At 44.6% G+C, this 21,547-nt stretch overlaps 1 protein-coding gene across 4 annotated transcripts in view; it reads right to left on the reverse strand.

Moving 5' to 3' along the window:
* Window positions 1–1,683: 1,683 nt before the first annotated feature.
* The window catches only part of stk11ip (serine/threonine kinase 11 interacting protein), a 29,073-nt gene continuing 9,209 nt past the window's right edge, over window positions 1,684–21,547 (reverse strand). The window contains exons 1-26 of one of the 4 annotated variants that reach the window (XM_034677721.1): window positions 19,762–19,960; window positions 19,571–19,638; window positions 18,995–19,197; window positions 18,745–18,819; window positions 18,559–18,654; window positions 18,352–18,459; window positions 18,203–18,274; window positions 17,989–18,118; window positions 17,684–17,787; window positions 17,499–17,588; window positions 17,004–17,045; window positions 16,746–16,913; window positions 16,589–16,670; window positions 16,012–16,482; window positions 15,711–15,931; window positions 15,465–15,575; window positions 14,716–14,887; window positions 12,813–12,970; window positions 12,473–12,731; window positions 10,870–10,979; window positions 9,750–9,847; window positions 8,426–8,622; window positions 5,491–5,575; window positions 4,525–4,607; window positions 3,228–3,454; window positions 1,684–2,871 (exon numbers count right to left, since the gene is read on the reverse strand). In XM_034677721.1, coding sequence (XP_034533612.1) covers window positions 2,731–2,871; window positions 3,228–3,454; window positions 4,525–4,607; window positions 5,491–5,575; window positions 8,426–8,622; window positions 9,750–9,847; window positions 10,870–10,979; window positions 12,473–12,731; window positions 12,813–12,970; window positions 14,716–14,887; window positions 15,465–15,575; window positions 15,711–15,931; window positions 16,012–16,482; window positions 16,589–16,670; window positions 16,746–16,913; window positions 17,004–17,045; window positions 17,499–17,588; window positions 17,684–17,787; window positions 17,989–18,118; window positions 18,203–18,274; window positions 18,352–18,459; window positions 18,559–18,654; window positions 18,745–18,819; window positions 18,995–19,197; window positions 19,571–19,637 — 3,570 coding nt within the window. In that variant the 5' untranslated portion in view covers window position 19,638; window positions 19,762–19,960 and the 3' untranslated portion in view covers window positions 1,684–2,730. Of the gene's footprint in view, window positions 2,872–3,227; window positions 3,455–4,524; window positions 4,608–5,490; window positions 5,576–8,425; window positions 8,623–9,749; window positions 9,848–10,869; window positions 10,980–12,472; window positions 12,732–12,812; window positions 12,971–14,715; window positions 14,888–15,464; window positions 15,576–15,710; window positions 15,932–16,011; window positions 16,483–16,588; window positions 16,671–16,745; window positions 17,046–17,498; window positions 17,589–17,683; window positions 17,788–17,988; window positions 18,119–18,202; window positions 18,275–18,351; window positions 18,460–18,558; window positions 18,655–18,744; window positions 18,820–18,994; window positions 19,198–19,570; window positions 19,639–19,761; window positions 19,961–21,547 lie in introns of those variants that run through there. The other 3 variants (XM_034677720.1, XM_034677719.1, XM_034677718.1) reach the window with 3 other exon arrangements.

The raw sequence follows: 21,547 nt of genomic DNA on the forward strand, positions 1-21,547 counted from the left end.
GAAGTTTGGACTCTTAGTTTGATTTAACTCTGAATTCTAAGAATGCAAACCAAAAATGTGCAATCACAGAACTAAGTTTTGATCTGTTTTATGCAACCAAACTCCAGTGAGAACATGCTACTCCTTTAAACTTCTAAAATATGAAGGAAACAAGTATTCTGCATAAGTCTCAGTAATCATTACTGGATGCAAACTCCACATTTTCTTCTCAATTGATCGATTTGTGCCCTAATTTCTCTGTGGCATGCACGTGGTGTGCATTTATCTGATTCAGAGCACACAGTGTATCAGTTGTTGACTCATGTGCTGAATAAACCCCTAAAATCCAGCATTGAGAGCTGCAGCTGTAACACATGAGTTCTTAATATGAAAGCTTTGTCAATTTTTTCTGCACATATCCCGTAAGTCCTTTGATTCCTTTGTATCCATTCCCCGTGAAACGGCTGCAGAGAAACATGTCAAAAGAAAGAAACCCAAATCCTTTTTTTGGGGGGGAGATTTTAGGGGTTCAAGACTTTGTGGTGTGGTAAGACTCCCACCTAAAGAGATCCAGATCAGTTTAAAGGCTGAGTTTCTGCAGCTGACCTTTGACCTTCTTTGGCAGGAACAAGAAGCCATAAAGAGAATGAACCCTAAAATGTGCTTTTATTTATTGTGTGATTTAGATTTATGTAAAGAGCATTAAAAGCGTGAGTAGTCACAAGTCATTAGAGCGTAAAGCTGCTCCTGCTGACTGCGGCGTGGATCGTGGGCTTTGTCAGCCACGTGGGTGCAATTGAAGGTGATCCAGTTTTCTCCTACGAGCATGTGGACAGCACATGTACGGCACCGGCAGGGGCTAAAGAAATATTTACACTGCGAAATTGGTTAACATACCTTAACACAGCTGAGCCTGGACTCAAACGCAGCCTGGATTGGCAGTTTTGCATTGAGTGGCAAAAAAAGTACGTTGTGTTACTGAAAAAAGCCTGCCAATAATCAAACCTCCATGTTGTCTTCTTTTTTTTCATTCCTTCTCTGTCGGGGCTTTCAACCTCAGCCAGAATTACTGTAGTGATTAAGCTGACCCAATAAAGTAGAAACGGCTGGTCAACACAGAGACTCTGAGAGCTGCAATCTGAAGGAGAATAATTATTTTCTGCAGGTTTAAAACTTAAAATGATGTCAGCTGTTTTGAGTGTGGTGCAGCCATCTTTATCAATGTTTACCTTCTTGTTTTCAGGGAATATTATTGAAGACACTCCAGTGTTTGGGAGATAGCCAGCTAGCCAAAGTATGCCTATAAAAGGGAAATACAACAGAAAGTTATTTTTACAAGCTGAAGGAAGAAAGGATGCCATATCAGGTCCCATAAAGTGCAGCCAAAACATTCTGCAGCTAAGGTAACAAGTCACACCTCCTCAAATATATACTTCTGTTATTGATCAGTAATAGGAGTATTTACCTGTTTTTATCCTTCACATACATGCACTGCAAAATCTGCATTACTACTTACACCACGTGCATGTATGCATGTTCTTTGCATAGTCTAGCACCATCTTCTGGGTAAGATTCTGCAGCACAATGCATAAGCATGAAGAAGATAGTGTATAAACATCTTCGTTATTAGCAACAGGAGCTTTATTAAAAGCTAAACCAACAATAAATGTGCAGCTTTTCAAGAAAACAGACGATGCCATAACTCGTTAACACAGAACTTTTTAATTAGTTTTTCCAACATCAGATGTTTCATATTTATATATAAAAATAAACACTTTGTGCTTTATCCCAAAATGAAAAAAATGCTGACAAAAAATAAATTAAGTCAAAGATGTTAACATGAATCACCGGGGAGGAGTTAGATTTGATCTTTACTGCATCTTTGCATGAAGGGGAACATGTATTGATTAACATACTAGTGGCTACAAACCAAACTCATGCAGCTACATTTCTCAATACATTTTTAAACCAGGTCATACACAGAGAAACTAAGATTTAGTACCATGAAGAACAGAGAAAATCATTAACTGAAACACACTCATGTTAGGAAACGACAGACGTAAACACCTGCTCCAACGCTCTGAAGATAATAATGGAACTGTTTACTCTTGAGTGTCAGATTTGCACTTGTGGCATCCTTTAGTGCTCCCATGATGCATTGCAGAGACATCACAAGACCCTAATTAGGGAGGAAAGGTGTTTTGTGACCCCCGATGACAAGTGTCGTGAGCTCTGACCTCTCGGGAGCGCCCCCCTTTCCTCGTGTTGAGCGCGTGATGTCACAACTCAGTGCACCCTCAAGACGGCAAGGAAGGGCTTCCGTCAAGCTCAACTCGACGCTCACTGAGCTCCCAAAACCCTGAATCCGGCGCGGTGACTGAAGAACAATTTGCGATGCATTCAGGTGCATTTCAGCAGAAATAACACAGCAGCTGCAGAGAAAACAAGGCACACTCCATTTCAGCTGTAGAGAAGTCCAGTGGGTTGGTATCTGGAGGGCAGAATTATGCAACCAGTGCTTTTACAGGCTTGTGTACCACATGAATGAGCGCAATCATTTCCAAGCTCTTGGCTTGAAAGAAAGCTTAATGAGAGCAGACTGAGTGCAGACTGCATGGAGAGAAAATAAAGACAAACTCACTCACGCTCACTTAACGTTTCCCAGTACCAACATGCAAACAATGCTCACAAGACACACACACACACACAAACACACACAACCACAGAGTCTGTAACATGTGCCCGTCCCCGTTATGCTGCTTTGTCCTGCAAGCGTGTGTCCAGTTTTACGCCGAACATGGCCTCCCACTGCGCTCTGACCCAGGCCAGCAGACCCTGGAGGAGCTCCGTGCTCTCTGAGTGCACACACCACGTCTTCTCCTGTTTCACAGTCTGCGGGACAAACACAACAACAAGACAAGAGTGTGGAAATTAAACCAGACAACAGTGATTGTGTTCAATCATTTATCTGATCCCAGGCTGGAGAACTCCCCCGACATCAAACGCAACTTCACCATGACCCGGTTTAGCAAAGACATCGGCAGAATGTGCGGCTGTGTTTGCAGTGATGGTGAAAAGAGGAGCAATTAGAGCAATCAGTCAGCTTAGAGCTCTACTGCAAAGACTGTTTGCACAAGTGTGATAATGCAACACACGACATGGCTTCATAAATACTTGTGGCATGTTGCACCATCACAGAAAAGTCTGATCCTCTATGTCAGCTCTTAGAGAATGAAAAGCGTCCTCACCTCGTCGTAAAGCTGGATGTCCACCCTGCACTGATCAGACGGCCACAGCTGGACGGAGCTCACGCAGCTGATTGGCTGTGTCTCTAACACAGTCACGCTCCCGCTGCTCGGTTCTTTGTCCTCGTTTGTTGTCTGGCCGTTCGAGCCTTTGGTCCACTGGTGGTCCTCTCTGAGGAGGTACAGGGTTTCCCGGGTTGCGAGGACTGTAAGGGGGGTCCACAGATCCTCTGAAAGAAAAACCGGAAGCCCTTTTTTACCTCACTGCTTCATGTCTGACAGAAACATCATTATTAAGATCTTAAAAACGTCTTCAACTATACACATAAAAACGTTCCAGTTTGATTTATGGCGGCAGATTAAAGTGCTTCGATGATGTCTCTGAAAGCTTTACTGCTTTTCTGCTTCATTACGAGTTGGGTTGCTGTATTTCAAACTTCATCTCCAGAGCAGCGAGCAGAGAGAGAGGAAGACAGATCTAGGCACGCAAAAATGACAGCACTTCAAATTCCACAGCTGCGTGTAGCCCGCAGCTAGCCTGGCTTTTTCAGAAATGCAGACTCACACAGAGAAAGCGAGGCATCCTGACGATACTGCACACATGATGCACATTTAAACCTGTAGATCAACAAATAGCTTTATGATCTGAAAGCAGAGGTTGTTAACAAGAGTCTTTGACAGGCGCCTTCGAATCAGCCCACAAATCAAATCCTGTCGTCTTTATTTTCCCCCTTCCTAGATCCATTTTGTTATTATCTCCTTTCCTCAGACTTCTCTGGGACTTTATCACATTTCTGGGGTTGCAGGACTGTTATGAGGGTTTTTATTTTGGCTTCCGCTCTTGGATTTCCTCTTTCTGGTTGCATTGAGTGTTTTTTATGATCATTCAGTCTCTTCAGCTGCTCTGACTTTAATCCTCACTTTCTCAAAGACCTTTAAACTGAACCTTTTTTGTCTTTATTCCCTTTTTTTCTGTTTTTTTTTTTTAATCACTGACCATCTATTAACTCCCTTTGTGCATCCTCCATTCATCTTTTGTTTGTTTCTGTTGTCTAGTGCTTTTACCACACTTATGCAAAAAGCATAAACCCAGAAAGGTAAAAAAACAGGCATTATTATGTAATTAGCACTGGCAGCATGACAATTTGCATCTACAGCAGTCATCCTGCACTACATGTTGAGTCTTGAACCCTGTCACAACTCAACATATACAACACCTGACCCAGAAAGAAGAATGCAGGTGAAAAACATGGATACAGGAAGACAGACGTGATGCATGGTCTTGGTTTCTTGTGCACACCTTGCAGGATGAAAGCCAGCATGTAGAAAAACTGCAGCTGACCGTCCTCCACGTCTGCCTGGATGTCTTCACACACCAGCGGCCTGTGAGAAGCAAAGACAGTGTTGCATCAATTGAAGATTTATTTGCATAAAACACTTCAATCTGCCCTAAAGATAACAAAGAGTTATGGTGGTTTGTGGCCGGCAGGTGCTGCGGCGCTCTCACATGGAAGCACTTGAACATCACGGGGTGGGTTTCACAGTAACTGTGAAGCAAAGGGGATAATTGACATAATAACAGCTGACAGGAATTGGTTGTGAAAACACTGTGAAGTGTTCGTAGACTGTGGTTAGCTGCCGTGAAACACATGAAGGAGCTGCTTCCATTTGTTTCTACATCTTTATTGTGGGGGACAAATTGGGGGAATTTGAAACTGAATTTAGGGATCTCCTCCTCATGATAAAAAGGGAATTCATCAGTGAAGGCAAAGTGCTGTTTATTTGACTTCTCCTGGTGTTTGTAAGGCTGTCCAAAGTGCTAAAAAGTCTCACAAAGCATGTCTGATTTCAATAAAACGACTGCTTGTTTTCCCCTCATGTTTATTTTCTTCTTCTCTGAAATCACTCTTTTAATAAAGACGACCACACCTCTCTTCTGAGGGTAAAGCTGCTGTTTCCTGTTCAAGGAGAGCAAAACAAAGAAGCGGTAGAAGAACTACAGGAGGGGACACATGACATGCATGCTTTAGTATTTGCTTCAACAACACATGCTGCAAATTAAGATGTGGTTTACCAGCTAATTTAGCGGTCCGCTTTTACAGAACAAGAAAAAAAGCTGATTGTAATCAACTAAACATGTGTCAGAAATGCTCTTTAACTTACACCTCCTAATCAAACACAAATGTGCCCGGCGCTGTTACGACCACATCTTTCAGGGAATAAACAAATAAGAGCAAAGATGGCCGCCACTTTCTGTGCAGCGTACCAGAGGTGGTGCTGAGGGTTGAGCCTGGTGGTGGAGATGGACTGCAGCTTGCTGTCGGAGTCGTGGGCCATCTCACGGACGATTCCTGAGGGAGGACAAGAACAGAGAGGGGAGATCAGAGAGTGCTGAAGACTTCTTAGAATAACTGAGACCCTTAGTTGGGGTCTCACACCCTCATGAGTCATATCTGTGTTTGTTTTGTGTCACAGAGAAGTATGTCCTCTTCTCTTCACACACGTATCATATAGACACAAGAAAGCAGACACATGTGACCCACTTAAAGGTATTAATGTTTTCACCTTCTTCATAAGGAGGGCAGAGTCAGAGTCCGCTGTCAACCCATCTCCGTCCTCTCTCTTTCTTCCCCCTCTCCTCCTCCGTGTCCCTTTAAATCCCTTTTAAACTCCATCCATTCAAACTTGACTGTGAAGCCACACCGCCCCGCGTCCTCTCTTCCCCTGTATTGTTGTCACACTCAATGATGCGCTACAATCCGTGAATCTGAGCGTGACCCAGCGCTTTTGTGCTCCTCCACATTTTCTCACCCAGCGAGTCTATGGAGCCGAAACCTTACACCTTGCAACCAGAGACCTCTTGGCTTTCTTTACATGGTTACAATGACAGGAGAAGAAAGTCTCAGATGGAGTTTGGCTTTTGTGTTCAGACGTCTGTAACGTGAATGTTTTGGGTGTGACAATCTGAGGCTACTGTAACTCGTCTCTGAAGAAGGTGTGTTAGATTTCTCTGACCTTTCATTTGGCACTTAATAAGAACTTGTAGGAATAGTCAAACCTGGGGCTGATGGTCTCCTTTGTTTTTGTAGCTCATAAAGATGCATCTGTAGTAATTTCAGCCTGTGTCATATCCAAATAAAAGCTCCTCATGGGCCTGCAGCAATTTCTTCTCAACAAACTTTAAAACAGTGACATTTATGGACTCAAATAGAGTCTAGCGGTTCTGATTTCAGTAGAAAATGCCTTATAAAATCCTCTTCTCCATCATGTCTCTGTGTTTTTTAGCACCAGCACAGAGAAAACAAAAACCCAGCAGCTTCAATCAGATCCAATTCTGTTCTCAGTCTTGTTAACTCCACTTTGGACTCAAATGTTCACCAAGAAGAAGCCAGAAATGAGTTCCAGTTTGCTTCGACATATTTTGGGCTTAAAAAGCTTTGATTGCCTTTCAGTCAAATTTGCATTGGAGCCGAGTCAGAGTCTCTCACACTGCTGGGAGAACGCTCACACGTGTTGAGGAGGAACAGCGAGCGCAACCGCTTATACAACGTGTGAACATAGTTTTGAACAAGGTGCCATCCAAGATCCTGATCACACGTAAACAAAGGCGACGGGCCCGAGCTGGTGGAGAACCAAGTTTGGTCGGTGTTCTGGTCTTTGTCAGAACTCCTGTTGCTTGTGTTTCAGACCCAGACTGTTTGGCTGCCAAATCCCCTGATGATTATCACATGGAATTAAACACCAGGGCATGATTTGATATGTTGGACGGCAGAGACAGGACAGTGTGAAGAAAAGATTTCTGGTTTCCAAGCATGAGGATAATACACTCATCACTTCGACCAAATCTCCTTTGACACAGTTTGAGACCAACAACAAAAACCGACGAGAGAGAGAGAGAGAAAGCAGCCAACGAAAACAGCAGCAGATTCTCCACAAGACCCCCGTTTGTCTGTCTTGGCTGCAGACTCCAGGAGCCTCATGTTATCGCTCATGTTTCAATAAAGTTATGTCTGACTCGCTGAGTTTCTGAGCCCCAGAAAACCGTCCCAGTTACGACCACATCCTCTCCCCCTCCTCCTCCTCCTCCTCCTCCTCCAGCCAGCGAGGCCGTCGTCATTCCAGCTGTGGTTTTTTATCTCAGCTTGGACCGAAGACGGGGATTGTTGTTGTGAAGCGTTTCCCTGTTTCTGCTGACAGAACATTACTACAGCTGATTCTGAGTTCAGATGGCATTAAGGGGGGAATGTCTGCCATAATAGCACTGAGTTATCTTTGCCTCAGAGGATCATGGGACATTTAAATGTCCTCACAGGGGCTTTAATTTGTTATCTGACTCCTCCTCCTGCTGAGCGGTTCAGGAGGATTATTAATAACCTGCAGAAATAAATAACCGTCTTGCTATTGTTCTTCTTTCCATGCACCTCCACAAATAAGTTCCTGTGTAATTGTACGACTGAACGCTGGACTGAGTCCAATATCTGCAGAGGAAATTGCTCCTCTAATCATGCAATCATGTGATGTTGACTGAATTAAGAGGGTTGTTTTGCTGATCTTGCTGATATAATAGAGCAATCATGGAAAAAACCTCTTCTTTCATAATGAAGTGAAGTGGAAATGATCGGCTGTGCTTCTCCCACACGTGCCAACATGTTTTCCTGTTTTCTGCGTATTGTCAAATTCATTTTCCATATTTTTCCAGACATTCCAGCTCCCGCTCAGGAGCCCCCCCCCCTGTCTAATAAAAGGTTTTCCTCTCTGCCTCTTGGTGCTCTCCTTGCTGCAGACGAGTAAGTCTGGGCAGGATGTACGCAAGTCTGTGTGAACCCGCTGCAGAAGGAGGGAGAGGAGGGGGGGATGCAGAGACCTGCGTCATGTAGCCCACATATGGTATAGTATTATTTTGTGAGGGGAGAAGGTTTCTGTGGCACGATGCCTGCGAGAGGAACATGCTGTTCTCATACCTGCCTTGGGGATCCTGCAGCACTCTGCTACTTGTTTTTACATCTAAATTTGTCCACGGTTATTTTGTGGTGTCTCCCCTCAGAGAAGAGCTGAGACCAGTGAAACCAGTTAGTAAAAACAGAGCAGGGTGAGCGAGTTCCTCCCTCAGAATATAACATTTCCCCCCTTTATGTGTTTTTCCATACATTAAACAAAAGTTATTTTCCACTCTGCTCCTATTTGGCACTCTCTCCTCTTACCTGTCAACAAGCCAAAGAACCGCTTGCATCGTAGGCTGTCTCGAACCAGCAGAGTATAGGCCACGCCCCCGCTGCTGCTGCTGCCGCCGCCACTGAATTCCATGTGTATGGTCTGAGAGCCGAGCCCAACTTCTAGGTAGCTGAGCTCGATGATTGGGTGGCTGTCCCGCTTCTGCAGCCAATCCGAGAGCTGGCCTCTGCAGGGAGGAGAGTGCAGAAAGCGTACGGTCACCATGGGATGGATTAAAAGGCTTTTCTTGACGTCGGAGGTGTGTGTGTTTGTTAAAGCCCAGGTTTACTCAGCATGATCACGGTAATAAATTATGCAATCCCTCATTTTTAAAGGATTAACTTCAAAATACAAGTTTCCTACGCAATGCCAAGAACAAGAAAAGACAGCTCCTGTGGTCTGACTTTTCAAAACTCGTCCCAGCGTGGGCTCACGTCTCAGGGAACGCAGACTTGTTTGGATGAGAGGGGGGAAAGCTTTGGTAACAGAGGAGAGAAAAACTAATAAAGGGGGCTGGAGGAGAAACAGGAGATACTCCATAGTCCGCACAGACACTGCGAGGTCAATGTGTTCTCAAGATGTGACCCAGAAACCTGCGCAGGTTATGCAATGTAATCCACATCCTAAAACGGAGGGGTGTGGGGCGACACCAGCGTTCAAATCATAATTGTTAACTGAAGTGTGGCGCCCTCTTTTGAGTCCACAGCAGCGGGCTTTGATTACTCTTTCGATAAACTGGCATGTGCTGCGGAAATATCTCACTGACTTAGTTTATACTTCCAAGTCATGTTTGAAAACTCACGCATTTATCTTTTTGATCTCTTCGTGGTCGAGGTCCACCTGCTGGAGTCGGCCTGACACGAGATCCAACATTTACCGTATTAACTGTGATATTCACACAAAATTAGGGACCTTGTTTTGCATGTGACACATGCTGCAGTGCATGTGTGTGAATCATCAGGAGCAGGTTATCATCAGTTATCAGGTATCTGCTCAGACAAATCCAAACCCTGCAGCCATGAATGAAATAAAAAGAAGGCTTAGGCGTGCAACTACTTTTCTCCCTCTTCTCAGTTTGGAAACAGCTTCACTGAAGGCTCATATGTGTGTGTTTGTTCCTGCAAACTAAGAGTCTAAGATAGGATAATGTAGTATAATGCATGAATCATAGTAAGAAAAATGCATTCATGCCTTTTGCAGGATTTTTGCACTACTTTCCAGGACTGTATATTCAAAGCAGATCATATTAATTTGTGAGCTCTCATGCGTGCTGAACTTGTTTACTTCTGCGTCCTGTTAAGTTGCTCAACTCACCGTGTTTCTGGCATCAACTCCAAGAAATAGATCCTCTTGTTTGACACCACCAGCAGAGAGGGGACCTCCCCCGGCTCCCCGAATTTGACAGCCGACATCTAAAAACACAAGAACATCATAAATCAGCGAGTGTTTATCGTCTGTTGCAGATATTTGTGTTTTAATGAAACAATAGAGAGTGGATTTTTATGATTTCTCTCCTCCTCTGGGAGCATTTTAAAAAGCCTCGTAATGAGCATCATAAGTCTGCACCAGTTATCAGAAACTCTGAGGGGTTTTAAATCAAACCGTTGCATCAAGGTCTTAAGAAACAACACAAACGGAAAACACACAAGTGCAACAGCGAGGGAAACTGTCACAGGATAAATAAACCAAACCAAGATGAATGGAGCGGGACCTCCTGTTTCCAGCTGTGCCACACTCCGTCTTGTTCCGCTCTCTGCTCCTCGTCCAGGTGTCCGGCAGAGAGAAGCAGCCTGCTGATCTGAAGAGCTCCCAGGATGCATTGCATATTAAAAAGGAGCAAGAGAGGAAAAAGGGGAAAGAAGCGCAGAGAGGAGAAGATTTGGAAGGGGTTGAATGGACTCCCTGGAGGTGGAGTGACTGTGCTCAAAGAGCAAACCGCAGCTGAAGTGTTGCAGGTCTTAAAGTTGTCACCAGTCGTTAAGCCGGAGTCTTTTGGCCATCAGGGAGATATGTTAAAAGACTGTTGTAAACCGCAATAACAAAAGAAACAATAACAGTAACATAAAAACAATGTGCTGCTAAATTTGAGCGATCAGTCACAGGCTGCTGTCGTGGGGAAAAATACTGCAGAGTCTGGTAATAATACGCTTTTAATAAAAGCTCCAGTGGAGAATTAAAGGCCCTGAAAATCTATTTCTCTGTGTGCTTCTGGTGGGAACGACAGAGTCCTGCACAAATACACACCACACATGAGTTATGGCTATTTTAAACTCAAGATCTGATCTGTGTTTGTTGTCCTGTTGGATTACAGATGGAAAATATGTGACGTCACGTGATGTAAGCACCAATCAGAGCAACTTGAAATGAAGATCTTAAGTGCATTAAAGAAGAGCTTTCAGAGACTTTGATACATGTTAGGCTCACTTGTACTCACCTTTAAGAAAGAATGAAGGTGCTCCTCTTCCTCAAAGATCTCCACGTCCAGGAAGAGCTGCAGCCGATGGTCCACCGCATCGTAGTCCTCAGTCAGGAGGTCCAGGCCGTCTGCAGACGAATCAACAGCCGGTTAGTCTTAGAACGACTCGCACTGCAATGCTTTAACTTTCTTTATTCCCTCAAATGATACCTTACATTAACAGCTAAGCCATAGTTTCCTGGCAGCGATGTCAGACTTTCATAAAAGCTTGTTTTTTTTTCTGCTTTTGGGAACCTTGGCGAGATTTCCCCGCAGCAGAGAGCAGCATCGCCAACAGGCCTCACGCACAAAAGCATTAAAGAGCAATAAATGGACCACAGAGGCAATATTAACATTGATTAACATTTACAGCTACTCAAAAACGACAGGGCCGGACCTGCAGAGGCCAAAACAAACATGTTTGTAGTAAAAAAAAAAATAGGGATTAGAGATGAGATCAGAGGGGCTTTTGAACCTTGTAGAGGTGAAACACACACAAGACAAAGCCTTTTTTAGAAAGAGGAAAGTTTGAGTCTCTTCTCTACAACAATGGGAGCACTGTGCCACAGGGAAAAAAAAGCACACTCCACTCACTACAGTCAGCGTTTAAGGATGAGTTCGAGCTGTCTCCAGTGTGAGACTGCGGTTTCACAGGGACAGATTACACGCTATTGGCGCAGCCGCCACGGTACATTTCAAAAAAAGGAGACGCAGAAAGCTATTATTACAACTCAGGCCGTCCCTCTCCCAGGCCTTCATTCCTCTCCCATCACTTGCAGTAATGATTCCAATCTGTCTTGTTGCACATTTAGCATGCGGTCCGTCTAAAAATGGCAGACAGATGTTTGGGAGGAAGTGGGATGCTTTCACAGAGACACAGAGAGCTTCTTTAAATCCCAAACATTCAAATATTTCTCATCTTTGTTCACTCTGGAGTGAGATTTAAACTAATCTTTAGAGAGGCAATAAAGCTGACATAAACTGTTTATATGGTGCGCCTCAGTTGATGTGTTTTACATTGACCGTGTGACATGTAGCATTCAAATTAGGTCAGAATATATCACCTCTTTTTACTGCTGTTTGGGCTTTCCTCCAATCTGCCTATCTCCTGCCAATATCCTTAAGAATGTAAAAAGTCTACGGCCGTCTTAACTGAGCTGTAAATCCAGTTTTTACACTCTTTAAGACGTCACTTTGTTGGATCATGTTCTCAAGTGTGAGCTTTTGCTGATTTATGTCACTTTAAATCAGAATTATTAAGTCTCGGTTGGATTTTTATGGCCTCAGTTTGAGCTGTTTTTCATATTTCCTGATATTATTCACGTCAGAGCGATGAATCCAGTTGGACATGTGCACAGTACAGAGTCTCTTATGCTGGTTGTACCCTCTAATTGCATACTTGAAGTTATTTCAGTTTGTGAATAATAATTAAAGGGCAGAGAAGAAGTATCCTCTGTCTCCTCACAGTCAGAGCATGCTGGGGTTTAAATCCACTGACAGGCTGGATGCAGAGATGGAAACACCACCATGGGAGTGTGTGAAGTTGCACAAGTGAACTCAGAAAAGTTGGAGTAAAACCCACCAGTCAGGTTGGCTCTTCCTGCAGGCTGTGCAGGGACTTCAGGTGGAGTAGCACCTGCAGCGCTGTAGTGGTAGCTCCCGGCCAGCTCCTCCTTACTCTGGGACTCTGTGTTGTAGAAGACGCTGGAGCTGGACGTGTCGCCCTGCCCGTCCCCGATGTAGAAGGTGCTTCCCTGTGCAGTAACGAAGGTTTGATCCTCCGTGTTTGCCGTGGATTCGTGTAGCGGGCTGCTGCTGATGCTGGCGTCTGTTTGATCATCCTGAAGCGAGGAAGGTGGAAGAGGTGAGACTCTGGAGGAAAAACTTGTACATTAATGACAGAAAAGAAGATAGAAGGAAACCTTAGTGATGCTCCGAAGGCTCTGAGACAAATCCAGATGATCGTCCTCGCTGTCCGGTCTCGATGACTGGCGGATCGGGGTGCTGGTGTATGGAGCTGACTGGACGGCGAGCTGGACCACATGATCGCTGCCACAGTCTGGACAAATGTTACTGCTTTCTGAAATAAAATTAAACATATGAGAAGTTATTTCCAAAAGACTACACATCTTGACCACTTACATGAAGTGGAAAGTGCCCCCTCTAAAGGTCTCACTTGACTACTGTCATGAAAATGAAATAAAATAGATATAAGTAAATAAATGTAAAAATAAAATAAATACATGTAAATGAAAATGTATCAAATGCATTTAATAAAAAATAAATAAGTTATTTAAAGAGAAAATACAATAAATACAAATAATTATGCTGGAAATAAGAACATTAATTGAAACAAATGTAGGAATCCTAAATAATTGGAATCAAAAAATAAAAAATCTAGTACTTATAAATACAATTAATAAATAACAACCATAAAAAAAGCTATTAACTAATAAACAAGTATACAAAAATAAGGTGTCATGGACCTTAAAGAGTCTCATTTATGTTGAATACTCTAGGGATACTGGGGTTGGTTTAAACTCTATCTCCTGTGCTCTCTCTGCTCAACATCATGAGGACACTAAAGGATAACTACACGATGCATCACGCCAGATAAAGACAGAAACATGCATTCCTTATATCTGATAGGCTCCTTTGTTTTCTTGTACCTGCAGGGCATACATTTTTCTCCCCCGCAGGCAAACAAACGCCTAAGTTCAGACACGTGAGTATGAAAAAGGTATTTATTGCCTGAATCTTCTCCTAAGCGCACAAACAAAAGGAGCAGGGCTCCCAAGAATCCCTGAAACAGCAGTCTGACAAAGCCCTCCTCACAGCCTGAGCATGCCGGAGCAGGTCTTAATGCCGGGTTAGGTTGAAAGGAGAGGGAGGCGGCAGCTGGAGCGAGAGGCTGCTATCTGTCTGCTGCTGATTATACAGGTGGGAACTCAGCAGAGGCACTAAAAGACAGGAGATAACTTCTCTTGGGTTCATATGGGAGCAGAATTTTGTTTTGGGAAACTCTGCAGACGAGTGATAGCTGAGGAGGAGCTGAGGTCAAATGATAAACCTTTTCTGTTTTTGCATCCCAGGTGAAACTTGTGACCTCCTTTCAGGCCGAAGTGACGTTAAAGCATGAGCATGAACTGAAAAGAGAGCTGTGTTTAAATGGAAAATATTAAGAATACATGTGGTGTTTTTTTTTTAAGGCTGTTTAAGAGTACATGAAGCTGAACGTGACTCATCGGAGAGTGTGCGTGACTCCATACGAAGGATGAATCAGAAGAAGGCTTTGCAGAGTTAAGGCTGCGGTGTGTGTGTGGGATTGTTTGAAATCCACGGATGACAGATTGAGATATAAACTTCAGCCAAACATCACATCGCTCGGGCAACGCATGCACCCACGAGCAGAGCTTACGGGTCATTTTTTATTGTTGGACGCTATTTATTTTGCTCTTTTAGGGAGATTTTTAAACAGATTTTATTTTATTTGGAGTTGCCTTTTAACATGTGGTCGGATCAAAAGCAGTGGATTGTTTAAACCTCTGTATTTAATCCCTTTCACTCAAAACTTTAATGAAAAGTCGATTTCTTTGTTTTGTTTTTTTGCATGAGTTCCATCTGCGTGCTGTCTTGAATTTTCTGTTCCTTCCTCGGGTCAGGTCGACCTTCTCGAAGCATCATTCTAACCATTGAGGTGCTTCAACATCTTGTAGTTTACACAGCAGACAATGGAACTGTACACATTACATAAGCTGCTGCATGTCTCCAGTCGTCTATGTTTTGTGTGCAGGACATTCCTCCCTCATCCTTCCCCCCTCTCACCTGTGCCTTCATCATCCCCGCTCCTCCCTCCAGCCTCCTCCTTGGCGGCCCCTCCTTGGAGCGTGAACTCTGACCTGCAGCGGAGGCACTGCAGGCGGACACTGCTGGGGCGGAGCTCAGAGTCACGCCGCTGGTTTTCTTCGGCCACATGGGACAGCACATCAGTCAGAGCCTAGTTAGCAAGGAAGAGTCAATTTGATGCTTTTGCTTATATGATGCTTCAGTTGTGGATAGAGGCAGAGAAAAACTGGAACTATAAGAGCTAAATGAAGCTTCTAAAAGGTGAAATGAAAGTCAAACTTGAGGATGAATTTCAGCTTCACATCATATCTGTCCCTGCTGAGAGTTAAAGTTTTCACAGGCTCTTTATTCTCGTCACTTAAGCTATTCATGTGTTTATGAAACCTCATTCACAAGTCCCCCGTCTGCTCGCCACAAACCTGAAAACAAAAACCCTGGTCACATACTGGAACTGGTGACAGCTCTCTGTGTTCAAATCAAGTCTGGCACAGTTCAGACGTTGCACAATGAGAGGAGAGGAGAGCAACGTCGTAAACAGGGTAGTAAACATGGTACAGAATGTGCTGCTGCATGCTGACGTCACGCCTCCAAAACAACAAGCAGAGGAGAGGGCGGCCAGCGAGCATGACGGGACACATCCGAGGAGTCAGAGGGTGGGTTTAGTCCTCCTTCAGTCGTGTGCTTCACTGCACTTGAATGAGTTTTTAAAAATACAGTGTGTGTCTAACCTGCAGGGCCTGCTGTGGGTCGTCATCCAGCAGGACGTAGCGTCTCCATCTCTTCTCCCTGCTGATGTAGTCGAACTGGAGCTCCACAGCTGGAAGCATCTCCTCCGTCTCCTGAGAGAGAGAGAGAGATCCACCGCTCAGTGAAACACTCAGATTTAAGACATGTGGTTCAAATCACTAACACATCATTAAAAGCAAGAAAACAAGTTCATCTTGAACCACAGGGTCACTCCCTGTCTCCCTCACCCCTCTGGTCCACGCAGCCTCTGTGGTCTGCACCCTCGCCAGGCTGCCCAGCTCCAGCCGGCATCTCTCCCGTCCTCGCTGCATGTCCACCTCCAGCACCAGACCCTGTTTGACCCGCAGGAACACCTCCCTCCTCTTCCTCTTCTTCTCTTTGTCACCTCCTGCATCTTCCTCTTCTTTGTCAGACAGGACGCCCACCAGCAAAGGGTGACACAGGTCCACTACCAAAGAGAAGAGAGAATGTTATGACTGAATATGCTTCCATTCTGATTATAGTCCTCCATGTTTCTGATCCCCTTACCTCCGAGATCCTCCTCCTCTTCGTCTTCTTTGGTGTCTCTACTCTCCCTCCTGGCCGACTTCATGGACTCTGGACTCGGCTCACCTATGCTGGCACTTCCCTGGCTCATCCCCGGTCCATCCACCACACTCTCCTCCAGCGTGGACTCTGTGAGCCGAGAGCTGTGACCAGCCCACTGCAGCGTGGACTCCGTTTCCAGGTCCAGGTCCACGTCCAAGTCCAACGTCTCCAACTTGGGCTCGGACGAGAGCAGCGGAGGGGGGAGGACCTCTGGGACTTCCAGGGACGGCTGAGGCCCGTTGCTGGTGGAGGGACATGGGGTGGCGTTGAGGCCGTTTTGGAGGGGCTGGTAGGAGTCTGAAGATGGGGGAGCTCCGTCTAGATGGTGCTGGTACCTCAGCCAGTCTTCACCCATCTGGTCTCTGAAGCTGGACATGCGCTCGATCTCCTGCTGGTGGGGAAGGACGATACCTGGTGGAGGAATGAAGCATTACAAGTCATCTGATAAATGAGCTTCGCGTTGAAAGGGAAGGGGAAATGTGGAACAAAAATGTAAAGATAAGCATCTTAAACTCACCCTGCGAGGAGGGGAGAGGTCTGGACTCGTAGTCTGTATCACTAGGCTCTGATATGCTGGCTCTCCGCACTCTCACCTTACTCTGCAACAGAAAGAAATTCAACCAGACATTTCTACCAGTCCAGACAAATCTAAATCCCTAAAGTGGATCCCTCACCCTGGATTTCTTCTTCCGGATCCTCGACACTCCCACCTCCCCGACCGACATGCTGTCACTCAGCTCTCCGCCGCCACTCGACGCCTCCTGGTTGGTCCTCTCAGGTGGTCTGGAGACCTGAGGTGAAGGCTGCACCTGGACGATCAGCTGACCTTGTTTTGGCAGAACCTGAACATGGAGGTTTATTGTCAGATGACAAAAACAAAAGATGCTTGGATTCACCAGCTGAGGTTTTAACACACTGACTGACAGACTTACTGATATCTCAGATGAAGACAGCGGGGTGCCATCCAGTCTGAGCTGTAAGAAACAAAACAAGTTTAAAATACACAACATGCCACCTTCTTCTCCATATATACTCCATCACTCAGCAGCAGGAGCTGTTAATGTTCTTCAAACCAGAACGATAGATGCGAACGCTAACAGTCCAAGATGTTTGGTGACTCAGACTTGAGTTCTAGTGACTCGTCTTCGTCACCGCGTTTCTATTTTTAGTGAGGCTGCTCCTTCAGATGAATCAGACGTACACTAACATGCTCCTGTCAGTGAGAGCAGATGAGCGAACAGCTGCTGGAGTTGTTACGGTGTATTCTGACATCACGGCTGACTTCTGAAAATTTACAGCTTCCTATGAATTCAATTTCTTCCTCCTGTTTCTACTTAATGTTTCGAACAGATGAGACTCTCCCCTTGACTTTAAGCTTCTAAACTATTGATGCAGCTGTCTTGGAGTCCATGCAAAAAATCACTCACTCTGTGGTTGGCGGCCTTTGGGGAGAGATGTCGGACTGTGCAGTTGCGATGCGACTTCTGGAAGACGAGTGGGTTTCCCTCTAGGTTCAGCTAGAGAAGAAAGAAAGTGTGTGAAGCAATTATGTGGCTAAATTCTGTCTTTATAAGATGAAGCGTTGACCTAATATCTGCATGTGTGTCCTTACTGTGTTGAGGCTGTGCAAAAGGGACAGCGGAGCCAGCTGGGAGTGCTCCAGCAGCAGGTTGTAGGCCAGGTCCAAGTGCTGGAGAGACGATAACTGCTCCACGCCTTTTCAATCAGACGAAGAAGAAACACAGGGAGAGCTTATCTCAAGATGTGATATCTCTAATGTGAAGAATAAACAACATGTTCACACAGCTCAAAGTCTTCAGGTTGCTCTCACATCCCACAAACACAGACAGACATCATAAACATCACAATTAAGTTTAACTTCATTTTTCAGGAGCCCTCTCTGTGAGTCTGCAGTACCGTTTATGGTCTCCAGCTCGTTATTCCTGAGGTTGAGTGTGAGGAGTTTGGCTCTGGCGCTCAGGCCGAGCGTTGGCGCCCTCTGCAGGCAGTTGTAGCCCAGGTTTAAGTGTTCCAGTTCACTCAGAGGCTGAGGAGGAAAGCAGAGAAGGCATGAGGAAGGAGCCAAACACACGTAAAGAGCAAGCAACAAATAGACAACAAAAAAACAGACCTTTAGGAATTCTGCACACTCCTGGATCTTGTTGTGGCTTAAATCTAACGACTTCAGGACGTTCAGTAAACTCTGTGAATGAAGAGAGTTGAAGTCAGATGAGGATGACATCATGAGAGTCAGCAGTAGTGATGTATGTGTGCTCTCACTAGTGACTGGTCAAGGCAGACGATGGAGTTGTAGCTGAAGTTGAGGGTGTGCAGCTCCAGCCAAGGCAGCGCAGAGCTGAGGTCGCCGCCACACAGGGAGAGCAGCTCCTGAAACAAAGACACATGACATATGAATCACCTTTTTAAAAGCATGACTTACAGGAAGTACAGACTGTACACTGACTGCACAAGGAACAAGGAAAGTACCTCCAGGGAGCTGAGGCTCTTTGAACACGTGAAGATCTCCAGCTGGGAGTAAACTCCTCTGAGTCCTTCCAGGCAGTGAGGAGGGACTCGCTTCAGCTGCTCAGGCAGAAAGACAGACATCATGTCAAGTGAAGTCAGAGTTGGGATGCAAAATCAGAGGATGAATACAGAATAAATGCACTCTACCTCCAAACACTTCAACGACTTGAACGGGAAGATTTTGACCACAGACTGGAGCCTCTCTGCTGGAGGGTTGATGAGCTGCATGCAAAAATGAAAACACATAAGAAGGAGAGGATAAGAGCAAATTTGGGGATCATAGCTAGAAAGTAAGACCTTTTTAAATCTCACTAATGTTCACTTTGCAAATATAAACACAGCACAGGACATCAGTGCAGCTCAGCAGTTGAATACAGTTTTAGGACTCCTCCCTAACCTTGAGGGAGATGGTCTTCTGCAGGACATCAAACAGAAACTGCAGCTGCAGCAGCGAGGTGGTGTCTGCAGGGTGTGAGGGCAGTGCGAGGAAGCCATGCGCCTGGCTCCTTGACAGCAGGTACTGCTCGAACAGCCGGGTCAGCTGCTGCAAGGTGGTGGCCGGCAACGTCAGGGTGCTGCTGCCGTCCAACACCAGGTCGCCTGTTGATCAGGAAATGGGATTAAAATATGTCATCCTGACTTGCAGAACTGCTTTATTGTGGTGTCATTATGAGCCATGTATGAGGTGTTACATCATAGGTTACCCTGTGATTCCCTTTGTGCATATCAAGTAAATGTGTAACTGTTTTTTACAGGGGGGCCTGAAGGTAACACTTCATGATCACAAACATTTCACTAAATTTTTAAGTATTTCCTGGACAAAATCAACATTTTGCACCAAATCTGATGTAAATAACATGCTCAGAAGCTTTCCTGTTTGCCACAAAGCACCCTGTGATTGTTTGGATGGCTTGGAGCCATAATGCACATGACACCACCCCAGATTCAGTCCTTTAACCCAGACTGGACTCACCATCATTACGCAGGAGTGTGGCCAAGCTTTGGACGAGGGAGGACTGACCATTCTGGGGGACAGCCATCCTGCAAGACACATCAACAAAGACCTCATCATCAGCTGCAGATCTAGACTTGTAGTCTCACTATATGGAGTCCGTTGTAAACTAGCTCACCAGCTTCCTGGTTGCAAAGGTGAAAACGACCTACCTGTGCAGAGACAGCCGAGGAAACAAACTCCTGACATAAAGTTCCACTTCCAGAGATCAGTGCAGAAACAGATTGTTACTTTTGCAGAAAGAAAAAGGACATTTTCCTGGTTATTTTGCTGGTTTCATAGAGCAGTGCGAGGCGGTGTTGACATTTTTTTCGTCACATGACAGGCTGTCTAAGCTGCTACGGTGGCCCGCGTGGGCCAAAAAGGACGGTGGCACAAAATAAAGCGAAGTCTTGTATTTTCATGCGTAAAAATGGACAATAAAGGAAGAAATAGCAGCTTTTAAGGTCTCTCTTTAATATTTTTTTCTTGAAATACACAAACAAATTTAACCAGCATGTTTTAAACTCTTAATGAGGCTTTATTGAGCTATATTTCTGTCCTTAATCAGTAAAAATGCTTCAAAAACCCTGTCATGATAATTCATATTGCATACAAGTGGGATTTACATTCCTTTTTTAAATTTTGAATAAGATGAAAATAATTAACAAACACATTTCTATGCTTATTTTTCATAGGATGATTTTTTTTAATTGAATTGAATGCAATCAGCCACTAGGTAGCGCCAAATAGCCACTATTCCAAGACCTCACAGGCTGTTCTGCACACAGCACAGCTTGATTCATGCAGAAACCTTGACTTTATCTCTTATAATCACCACTGCATTCACTTAATCCTCCCAGATGTGAACATATAGCAGTGTTTTATACCTTTATAAAGCTTTAAGCACATTTAAGGTCTTTATTTTGAACATAGGCTTAAATAAAACTGTAATACTGTAACAACAAAGGCCAAAAGAGGCACCTTTTCTTGGGTTTTCCAGCTTTGAAGACCCAAGCAGTTTGGCACAGCCTTCATGGTGACTGTGGTTCAAATAAATGCCAGCTGTTGAATTCACCAACCTGAGTCTTCAAACACATCTGCTTTCTGGCAGATGTTGGGCTAACCGTATCCGAGTCATGGCACCAATAAAAACATAGCAGGGTGGCTGCTTGGAGAAGGAGTGTTTGCTTACTTTGCATGCTGCAGAGGGAGCACTAATTTCTGGATCAGGCAGATTAAACCAAGTCTGATTCCAATTTGTGCTGCATTTGGAAAAACTATCAAGCCAATTGCAAACATGTCTATATTTATCCTTTTTTTTAAATGGTGGAAAGACAGTTGTGTGGCCTCAAACTCTCATTCAATGCTGCTGCAGTTTGTCAGTGTAATGTAACGCTGACATCAGCAAGTAAGAGCTGCAACTTCTGGCCCTCCAAAAGTGTAAACTTTCACATTAACTCCTTTAACACGTTAGTAAAGCAGTTTTCAACAACTTTATAAAGTTTAATTGGTGGACACGTAATGCAGATACCTCACAAAGATTTGCATGACCAAATGAAGCAAGAACTTTCCCTAAATTACACATGCATCACTTGTTGCTATGCAGCAAACAAACACACTCGCTTACAAAAACACACATAAGCATTTTTCCATGCGGGGCTTGTGATGCGAGCGTTTCCATGTAAGGATTTATGTACTGTAGTTTGGTAAACATTTCCATTCAGTGAGATGTTGCACATTGCAGCCGTTGTTTTAAGTGTGCATGCATGGAAGCAGGTATGGACTCTTTCTCTTGCATTACAGGCAAATACAGAGTTTGGGGTTACTTTAAAATGACTTTTACAGTGCCCTGTGCTTATTGGGTTCACTTTTCTGATCTATACTCCAAGGACAGGATGCCATACTACTAAATATGGGGGTAGATAAAGTGGTATATGGTTACAAGACAAGAAAGCA

The sequence above is a fragment of the Notolabrus celidotus genome, chromosome 24 (genome assembly GCF_009762535.1).
Source record: "Notolabrus celidotus isolate fNotCel1 chromosome 24, fNotCel1.pri, whole genome shotgun sequence".
Taxonomy (NCBI): Eukaryota; Metazoa; Chordata; class Actinopteri; order Labriformes; family Labridae; genus Notolabrus; species Notolabrus celidotus.